The 11,405-nt window shown below is 37.5% G+C and overlaps 2 protein-coding genes across 2 annotated transcripts; both read right to left on the minus strand.

Moving 5' to 3' along the window:
- Nucleotides 1-6,825: 6,825 nt before the first annotated feature.
- LOC140036294 (protein FAR1-RELATED SEQUENCE 5-like) lies at nucleotides 6,826-8,914 on the minus strand. The gene is made up of 4 exons (XM_072077652.1): nucleotides 8,051-8,914; nucleotides 7,722-7,802; nucleotides 7,025-7,093; nucleotides 6,826-6,897 (listed from the first exon to the last, which is right to left on the minus strand). The coding sequence occupies exons 1-4, from the start codon at nucleotides 8,912-8,914 to the stop codon at nucleotides 6,826-6,828; spliced, it is 1,086 nt and encodes a 361-aa protein (XP_071933753.1).
- Nucleotides 8,915-8,935: 21 nt separating this feature from the next.
- Nucleotides 8,936-10,018, minus strand: LOC140036295 (protein FAR1-RELATED SEQUENCE 5-like). The gene is made up of 2 exons (XM_072077653.1): nucleotides 9,551-10,018; nucleotides 8,936-9,391 (listed from the first exon to the last, which is right to left on the minus strand). The coding sequence occupies exons 1-2, from the start codon at nucleotides 10,016-10,018 to the stop codon at nucleotides 8,936-8,938; spliced, it is 924 nt and encodes a 307-aa protein (XP_071933754.1).
- Nucleotides 10,019-11,405: the final 1,387 nt, after the last annotated feature.

Raw genomic sequence — 11,405 nt, forward strand, 5'->3', positions numbered from 1 at the left:
TTGACCATAGTTACCTTCAATCAAGTAAGTTTTGTGCAAAATGCGCGGAGTGTAACTCTATATGCGTATACTGGAACTTACCTTCAACAATGTGTAACTGTAGAACAAGCGCCCAATTGTACCACTTTTTTTTCGCATTGCAAGTGGATGTAACTTGTCAGTAAATAATTGACATGTGAACAAGTCAGTAAATAATGCAACGTTGCATTTTTCCTACAGATATTGTCCAAGTATGCAAATTAGTTACATTTTCAAAGCATTAAGATGCATCCTTGAAGTCCAAACCTGGTGGGAAGGACGCTGCCCTTCCAAATCTCCCTATTATATGGATCAAAGACACCATTTACTGTCACTAATAACCTCCCTTCTACAAGTATTTTTATAAAAGTAAAGTGTAACTATATGCTAAGAACTTGTAATACCGACCACAGGCATTAAAGTTTGGAGGCTTTGTCATCTGTATCCATTTATTGTCAGTAACTACCACACTTGCTCAAACGTAACACTTCATTGAACAAGGTGTAAAGCCACGTCAACTACTTGTGCATCAAATATTAAATATGGGGTCAAGATGATAAAGTGTATGATGAAATAATGTACAGGTAAGGCATAAAACATGAAAAAATTCTTGTTTTTAACAAATACTGCATGAAAAAACTTTATACACATATAAACGGTATACGGAAGGTCGGAACCCTCAACCAACGCACATGACCTGCTGAGTTTTTGTTAAGTTCCTTTCATGATAAAAGCTGTAATCTTCTGTAACTATTTAGTAACGCGACATAACACTCATCAAACGTCTCGATACTATCTCCCGTACGCCTTGTACTCAAAGTAGGTGCGAAATCAAAAGGACATGATTCCCAAGAAAGGATGTTACTCTATAGATTTCAATCCCGTCACCTACTTCCTGGCATGCCTATTTCATAGGTACAGCAATGCAAAATTTGCGGACATACACACGAAAGGTTCCAAGTGCAATCGTTGCTGAAGGTATATGCATTTTGCACACTGCATAACTCTGTTTGCATATGGTGTAACTCCCGTTCGACAATGTGTAATTTTAGTACAAAATTAGAAGGGTTCCACACATATTGTTAAAACATGAGGTACAAGATGATATCTGAACCGGACAAATTTTGTTTGGCCGAATATTAGCCGTGAACAGCTCGCAAACGTGTCGTTTGATGTCTGAGATGCTTTTGTGTTAGATCCCAGTCAACATGTTACTTATTTCATACTTGCTAATTTCTGAGAAGTATCTTTGCTAGTTTATATCATCGACAAAAATGCATTTTTCATCCCTAATGTTTAAGGTGTTAACCAATTTCATCCCTAAAGTTTCATGCACAACACATTTTATGCTTGTAATTTTATAATTTTGATTAATTTCATCCTTCAAGTTGATAAAAACACATTCCATCCTCATAATTTCCTAAATTTGGCTAATTAAGGACAATTGGTAGATTGTCAATCAATTTGAATTGGATAGCGTCACTTGATCACAACATGCCTATTAGTAAAAAAAAATGGATTAACTAAAAGCTCAAAAATCTTTTCTTTATTCACTTTCTCATTTTAGTACAAAAAAGACTAAGAAATTTTTAGCCACCATTACTTTCTTCTTAATCACAATGAGGTACACGAAAATCTTGGCAAAAGAAAATGAAGTCAGTGGGAAAGAAACAATTCCACTATAGCCAATTGAAGAAAAATGTCAAACATACCCATTACAACAAATGTGAGAAAAATATTAATGCAAAAGAATGAATGGTTTAGATTGTCATTTATTTGCAAGATTTTGTTTTGTTGTATCATATACATGTTTTTCAATCATCTATTTATCTTTCAATCTATTTATTTAGTCTCAAATATATCATATCACCATTTAAAGGAAAAAAAAAAGAGATAGTTTCGTATCAAAAAACACTTGTTGTTATTTCTATAATTTAATCAATAATTGAATTAAGTATTAATAATACAATTATTAATGGGACATGTGATGATATTATGTCTAAATTGGTTAACAATCCTTTAATTGTCCTTAATTGGTAGGAATTATAAAAATATGAGGATGAAATGTGTTCTACATAAACTTTAGGGACAAAATTGTTCATAATTACAAAATTATGAGGATGAAATGAATTTTGTGTGAAACTTTAGGGACGAAATTAGTGAACACCTTAAACATTATGGATGAAAAGTGCATTTTTCCCTATATCGTCTCTTCCCACATACCTAAATCTGAAGCTTTGTGACTGATCCCGTTCAACACACATTACCATTACATCATCCCTTATTACAAACATCAATTCCTAACATCTGCTCCAAGGGAGGTTTAGATCTTTCAAATATCTTCATCTAGCAATACTGGAGGCAGATCTACTGACCTAAGGTACCAATATCGCTACTGTAGTTGTGGAAGAAGGGCAACCCTGAAGATCGTCGAGTCACAAAAACCAACGAAGGGGTTGCTATACTTCGTGTGTGAAACAAAAGCATGTACTTTCTTTGCTTGGTTCCATCCAATAGGGAGGGATCACGAGCAAGTTCAGACTAACTACTATCCCACCTCACCTAATCGACAGGCTATAAGCAGAGAAAGCTCCTTCGACAGTCTCGGAAAAGTGCTCCATGATTCAACCTCGTTCTCGCACCATATGCACGGCATCGAACATGACATTCAACAAATGAAGACCTTCATGACGATTTCGGTAGCGGTCGCCCTCCTGTTGCTACTAATAGCAATTTTTCGCTGACTCCACTTTATCCAGATTGGACCCATATTCGTGAACAGTTTGGCGGGTAGTTTGTCATCCATGTATGGCATTAACACAAAGTAGGTGCTTCTAACAACTGTTGACTTCCCATTTTGTCAGTTGATGAGCAAGATGTACTAAACCATAGATGCGGTGTACTAATCAATAATTTATCTTACATAACCTTGCAAGTTGTCGTGAAAAATAATGAGACTCTTACACCTGAAATCAGTGGCCTGATATATCTTGTTTTGTGTTAATGCCTCCAAAAGCCCAATCTGATATACTTGCATACTAGTTTCGCTTGTGGGTAGAATATAGTCCAACAATTTTTCGCATCATCCACAAACAATTCATATCTGAATACAATTCGAACGTTCTTTTTTACACCTTTGTTCGTTCTTAGTTACAACATTCATAAAACTAAAGGTCGAACACAACCCTCATAAAAATTACTAAAGCAACAGAACAGAATGAGGTATGAATGGCTCATAGAGGTAGTAAATTTGCGTCATGAACTGAACAAGGCCATGGGCTTGTTGACTTTCCATCTCACTTTGGGCCAACAAACTGATGCAGAAGGATTTGTGCAACAGTTGCAGAGTATTACTGTGTATGGACATAGTGAAACTTAACTTCAACGATATGTAATCCTGTATCCACGTGACCCACGATGTTGGTGCACAGGTTATTTCATGATAAAAGCTGCAAAATTTGTGTTATTGTCTGTAACTGATTACCCATGCGACGTAACACTTATCAACAGTGGCGGTATTACAAATTTCACGCTTTGTACCTAAATATTCTGAATTGACATAGTTCAGGCGCAGCAGGTGTTGTAGCTGTGCAAGTGGTAACCAAACAAGGTTTTATACCTAAAAATAATATTATTGTTGATCTCGTCGAGACACCTAATGTCTGAAGTAATTTTAGAGTTACAATCAACAAGCACTAATTAATTGTCTAATTGTGGATTAAAACAAGTTTACAATACGGAACCAAGGGCATAGAGTGTTACACATATGAATCTTGGCCAAGAAACTGTTGTTTTGGGGTTTCTTACTTACGTGTACAGAGTGTAACTGTATGTGCACATTGTGAAACGTACAGGTCACTGATGTGTAACTCTGTATCCACGTGACCCTTAATGTTGGTGTACAGGTCATTTCATGATAAAAGCTGTCAAATTTGTTTTATTGTCTAAATTAAATCATGACATAATTCACCAGCTGCATGTGACTCTACAGCTTCCACTGTCGTGATGAAATTGTTGGCCTGAAATACGTTGGCCCCTGATATTTTATGACATATGGGAGGGTCCTACGGACTATAAAAGGGCGCGGTTGCAGTTTTATATCCCACAACAAAAAAAATTTGTTCGTCCCCCTTTCATTATCGTTTACACTTTCCATTATATTCCGCTTCACACTTCCCATTTCATACTACTGAAGGGTGGCAATGAACCCGAATACGAAATTTATTATTAGTAGTCTTCCATCCCCCTCAAACTTCACTTGCAGCGTCATCAATAGAGTGTTCACACAGAAACCAAGTTCTTGGAAGCCAAATAGCAGCTAATGGGTTGAATGATGTTCGAAAAGATCTCGCTAATTTAATGAGATGTTCAAGAAGGCCTCGCTAGATCAAATGTTTTGGGGTTCGGAACGATCATCTCTATATTCTCAATAGACACTTAATAAAGTGTCTACGAAATTAGCATTGTTGGGGGGAGTTATTATTGTTTGGGCCAAGTGCAATGGCACAAACAAGAGAATGGCAAAGGTTCATCGGATTTTAAAAAGTTATTATATCAGTTGTTGTAGCACATTGTAATATCACAAGTTGTAATATCACAGGTTTTAATATCACTAGTTGTAATATCACAAACTGTTCATATCTAGTTATAATGCATCCGTTATTGGTTGCAACTTTGTACGTTCTTAGTTACAATGTTCAAAGTTTGAGATCCAAGACGTAGCTAACACTCGGGCCTAATTCGTGGACAACAGGATGAAATGACAGACCCTAACAATTGTTAAATGTGTTCAAATTAAATGTGTACTATGCATGGCACGAACATCCGCTTTGATATCACACAATAACTAAATATAAATATGATGCTATTTATATCACATAATAACTAAATATGTTTACATACATACACATATAAACGTTCTACCCACCATCTACCATCCAAATTTATACCTCTTTTATATCTCCTCCTCCCCAATACTTTGGCAGATCATCGTTCTTTTCATCCAACCAAAACACAGTAGGTCTATAACAGAGACATGCAATCAAATTTCGAAAGATCTCATACAAGTTCATGACCAAAGGTTCGGCAAAAAAGACGGAAAGTATCATCGGGTCCAACCAATGCTCTAAGGAGGTACGAAACACCAGATGGGAGGATTTTATATCGTGTCAAACGCGATTTCAGGAACGCTCCACTTAACACCAACAACTCTCTGGGACTAACTGGCCACATTTTCAAAGATAGCGTCCACGAGCACCTACCCTCCGGTAATTACATTCTGGAACATGAACCCATATGGGAGTCTATTCGTGAGCGAAGAATGGAATTAGAGGTATTTTGTCGCGCTGGCATAGCCTACGCATCTCGAGAACACGTTCAGCGGAGCTTGTTATAGGATCAGAAGTGAATGATGCAAGCGTATTACATAGGCTACAACGAGAAGTTATGCAGATGAAGCGTAGGCTACACAGGTTTCACGAGGTTGAGGCCTCAAAAAGACATGCTATGTCAAAAGATTTTGATGTTGATAATATTTTAGCAGATCCCATGCTTATATCCGACTCGGACCTATCTGATTTTACTGAATCAAGTGATGATGACTTTCAGAGGTACATACCCGATTGTCTAATGCATGACGGCATTCCCAGGTGTTGTATGGGATACAACAGATGACGAGGGATGTAGTCGGGTGTTCGTCAAGGTAGCAACAAAAGTTTAATCATTACAATCTCTACTTTAACATTTTGCCCCTTATTTGGATATTAATGATGCCTGTTAAAGATCCATCAATAGTTGTAACGTATTGTAACATACACCTAATTGGTTGTAACTCATTCTGTACGCTTCGTTATGAATACTTGTTGCATTATAAAACTTAGTTTTAACTGCTGGAAATTAGCCTATCCCTCGTACTATCATTTTCTTCTGCGAAACTATTACCTTCCTATTATTGGTCATGTGGTTATTTGATCATAATTCAATTTGGAAGATTCTTGTAAAACCTATCGAAGTGCCTGTAGTGCATCATTAAAATGGTGCGAACTGTCCGTTTTGAAAATCTGACCCATATGTAGTGCCAAAAGTAATTTTTTTGGTGACTAAATGGCACATAATAATTCAGCAATGCATACTTATCCAAAATAATAACAATTTGTAAAGGTTGATTGCTATATGATACATCTAACCATTCTAATTGCCATCAACGAGCAATAAAGATGTTATTTACGATTGCAACTGAATGTTGGACAATGGTATATATATCACAACAGTAATTTGTAATGGTATTCTATGAAAAATACCATAATCATAAAGAAGCACGTTCAATCGTATTGAAAAATATTACTCTACTTTTCAGTCAACTTTATAAATTCTTAACAACTTTACACAACACATTACAGAATGATTGATGACTATTAACACTGGACATGATTATAAACGTTCTATCCACTTGTCTAAATTTGAACACAGTGAAATATTGAAGGTGCCTGTACAGGCACATGAATAACTTGTAACACCTTATTAACTGCTTGTAACGTAGTTATGCAGCATTCCCAACCAGGCCGACATGGAGGTCCAATCACAACTGAGCTTCCAAAAACGCCGCAAATCTCGTTCGAGACATGCACTAATTCATTTCCAAATTGTCGATTAAAAGAAACTCACATTATTCAAGCGATTGAAACTGAACCATATATTCAACAGAGAAGTACTAACACCAAAAAATAAGGTCAACTTGATGAATGGATAATCGGAACTCAATAGTTTGGTCAACCAATTAATGTGTCGTTAAAAAATTAGAGGTACACATCATTCATCAACCTGCCTCTGAGGGGAGGCGGCGTCAATAGTTAGTCGCAATCCCTGGGTGTTATTTCTTTCCTGAAATGTGTAACGATGGCAAATCACCTAATGGTACATACGGTTAATAATATACGATGTCCAAGTCGCCAAATATCCAATAAACAGTACTACATAAATATGTGATGTAATGATAAGAGTTTGTCACCTGCGGTGATGGTAAAAATACATGATATCCATTAATATCACAGTGTGTTGAAATTGCCGCACGCTCCTCCTACATGATATAAAATAAATATTCAACTGTTAACAAATCATTACCAGTGCCTATATTGCTCGGTTCGAAAGCTAAATTGGAGTAGACATTATAACAAGAAACGATCTATCAAACTATCAATATATCTCTGACGGAGTTATGGTTGGAAAAAATAGAAAATTTGGGGTGCATCCATTCTGTAGGGACTGTTGCAGGAGGCCCCTGATTAGCTAAACGGTGGACCTTCGGATAATACAAAACATTATGTTATAGAAGCGAGCATACGTTAACTACATAATATATTTATTACATGCTTTGAAGCGTCCAGGTGCGGACCATGACAGCACGCCTAAAGGAGTTGTACGATACGAACAACAAAGTCTTTATTTTTCCTGCTAAATGTATGCATACCATTTCACTTTCTTCGATTTCGGGAGCAATAGCGTTTGGAGGGCCATTCACTGACTAGCTCCTTGAATGCGTCTACGAGTTTTGAGGGGCCAAATAATTGTATAAAACAGATAAAATAGGTATATCAGGGAGGATGACAGGCGTAACAAAATTATCACATAATGTAACATCCATATAACTAATTATGCTGTTAGAAACATCTAGATAAAAACTAAAGTCTTGATCATTTTATACTAACCGAAACTGAGTCAGTAGATGAACAGCATCCCATAAACATGTGTTCATCAAATTCAACCGATGTCGGCTCCGATTCTGAGACCTGTATATTTGACACGACAATAATGTTATTTCATACTGAATGGTACCTAAACTTTACTTAACGGTAATATAATAAGAATTTTTTAGCATAAATGTTTACCATCACAAAAATTGGATCTATACCGTAGTCTCTGTAGTTCTTGACAATTTAGATTTTCTTTTTACTCTATCAAATTTATCGACCCAACTACGCATCACTTTACTTCTCTTCCCACCGCCTCATTTTTTAATGCCTCTTGCGACTATTGCCTCTCCCATTTCATTTACAATTTCAATTTTATCCCGTTCCTCCACATTCAGATTTTTATGATTTTGTGAAGGTTGCTCTTCGCTTTTTGAGAGGAGGAGCTCAACTCTCTTTGCCAAATCGGATATGACGGTGATTACTACTTTGCTGGTGTCCTCCGACATTGCTGCTCGAGTTGCGACCTTAATCATGGCTGGAGCGAGCTCCCGATAGCGAGTTGAAATGATTACTTTTGGATCAGCCACAATTTTCCGTCCTCGTCGATCAAAACAGTACCCAACCAGAGCTCTTTTTGTCCATCGCCTCTTAACATATTTCGGAGGAATTGTCTTTATGCCCACGGTATCAAACACCTTCAACGCGTGCCCACATAAAATTCCTTCATTCTCGTATTTTTTGCAACTACAGCGTACAACTATTCTTTCAGGTCCTCCATCATACCTCATCACCGTAAACTCCACAAACATCTCTGCATCTTGTTGTCTCAATATAACCATAGCTGTTGAATCGTCATATTCATTTTGGAATGCAACAAATACGGTTGGTGAATACGTCTCTGCTGCATGCACAAGTATAGGTGTTTGCCTCAACCCTACCATGGGGAGCTTTTGCCTCATTTCATATTCTGCGATGAGTTCATTATGTCTCTTATCATCAACCACCCGATTAAAATGTCTAAAGAACTGCACAAGGTCGTGATTCAGTTTCAAATGATTTTTTATTGCTGCATTTAGACTTTCGCTAAGTTGGGTGCTTCGCATTCCCGCGGTCCATCTTTCTTTCATCATACACCTTGCCCATTTATCACGAATCCGATACAGCCCGGAAAGCCATTCGTTATTTTCAAGATTGTGCTTCTTCACCATCGTCTCCCACAACCTGTTGAATTATTCCACTTCTTCAATCTCATACATGCAGGCACCAAACATGTATGGAAGGTCACTATTTTCCTTGTAGTGATTGCCAAGATCTTTCATAAAATTATGCCTTATGTGAAACGTACATAGACCGTGAAATATTTCAGGCAATACAACTGAAAGAGCGGCTACTATGGCGTGATCTTGGTCAGTTAGTTTGGTACTTGGACGCTTTCCGCACATTGCTTCTAGAAATGTACTAAACACCCATTTGAAAGAATCTATAGTCTCATCATACATAAGGGCAGCACCGAATATCACAATTTGCCTATGTTGGTTAAAACCCACAAACACTCCAAGTGGCCGGTATTCTTTATTTGTTTTATAGGTTGTGTCGAATGTGACTACGTCTCCAAAAAAGTTGTAGTCAATTAACATTCCTGCATCATCCCAAAAGATATTCGTTATCTGCTCTTCACAGTCCAGCTGTACGGCATGAAAAAAGGATGGATTCTCGAGTGTTTGCTCTTGAAAATAATTCAGCATGCTACCTGCTTCTCCATATTTCAAACTCCTTTCCCGTCGAGTACGAAGATATCGTTTCAGGTCTTACCGAGTATATCCCACATTTTCCATCCCACCTACCTCCTTTCCCATAAGCTCATGGCTCTGTTTCAATGAAAGCCCAGCGTCCTCGCTTATTTCAGCTTGAAATCCTTGAGTCTCGCTCACTTTTCTTTGTGATGGCATCATGTGCGAACATTGAGCAATGTGCAACTCATGGTTATGCTCTAAGACAAGGTCATGCACACGATACTTCATTGTCCCTCTAAGCAACACGATAACCATTTTAGCACCACACCCTGTTTTCGTCGGCGCTTGTGTCCTCTTTGGCATCATATCACCTTCATACTTGCGCTTCACACTTTCCTTGCAGCAACTATATCTCCTAGACGTGGTCACGCCGTCTTTGTCTTTATTCAAATAGTCTTTACGTACACTAAAACCTATTTTAAAGGCATACTTGTTGTAAAACTTGTACGCATCCTCTTCACTGTTGAACTCCATTCCTAACTCAGGGGTACGATCTTCTGCCAATTTGTTGCAATCCATTACTTCTGCTCCTGCCAATTATGCATCAAACACCCTAATTTGCAACACTTCATGAATAGTATGTACATAAACGACAACATAAATGTATATTACCATTCATAGTGTGTTATGAATCGCACATTACTAGTATACCAAATTCTATTATTACGCTTATCAATATGATTAATGATTCACACCACCTTACTTTTACTCTAAGACAACGGCATTATCTATGTACAGATACAACTCCATGTACACTAAGTTATACGGACTATAATGTATTGGTCACACGATGTAAGTCTATTTTAACTGTATGTACATCCACGCTGGTGATTATATTTTGATTCTAGGTTTTTTAACTCACTGGACCTTATGTCATTCGTTAATGACAACCGCATAAGCCAACTCCGCATTTTCTACTATTTCTACATTTTGAGGGCCAAACAAGCACTTTCTGCTCATTGTAATATATTTCTTATATCATGTAATTTACTTACAACACAAGGTTCACCCATTTATTATTCACATATATGTCTTTTCCTCTGCTTCATCTCATTCAACTCTACGCCTCCATTTTATAAACACTGCATGGTTGGGAGAGGGGCAAACTAAGATTGCCCCATGAGCATGGACCAACTACTACACGCACAATGATTCCTATCAATTGTAATACGGTGGCTATAACATGTAACTAATTTACAACAGGATGTACATTAATTCACTTGTTAAATGTGACTTTATTTCTCTCATCTTTCCCTAATTCTGTTCGACAGTTTACTTGAATACATACCCCTAGATCTTCCAATAACTACTATCCCATTATAGTCCATCACTGAAATTGTTATGTTCACACACACACAGATACGGTACACACACACAAATACAGTACAACTTCACTATTATTCTATCATCTTCATATTATGTCTTCAGTGACTCTAATTTCATCATTCATTTAACAGATGTGCATTTGGGTAACAAATTATTGGCCAGAGTTACTGACATGGTTCACTCATGTTACCTTGGTCTGCGAATATGTTTTACGTTTCACCGAAATCGGAGAGCGTACCTGCTTCTGCTATTAAGTTGAACGAAAAAATCTGGTTTCGTGAGATGCTCACTTTTCTCTATTTGCTTCCACCTTACCGCCTGCCTTGGTTGCATTCAAAATGGATACAACACTCTCATACCCAGTTGAAGACCACAACTGCTTCTGCTATTCAGTTTTATGGACAAACTCTGGTTTCATCTCTGTTTGCTTCTACCTTGCCGCCTGCCTCTCTACCCAGTTTTCTGTCAATTGCTACCTTCATCAGAGTAGACTATACCCACTTCACCTAGAAACACCCAGTAGGTCGAATTCCACCGGAACTTTAGCTTTCTACCTTTAGTGTCGAATCCCACCCGAACT

Source organism: Coffea arabica, chromosome 2e (genome assembly GCF_036785885.1).
Source record: "Coffea arabica cultivar ET-39 chromosome 2e, Coffea Arabica ET-39 HiFi, whole genome shotgun sequence".
NCBI classification, from domain to species: domain Eukaryota; kingdom Viridiplantae; phylum Streptophyta; class Magnoliopsida; order Gentianales; family Rubiaceae; genus Coffea; species Coffea arabica.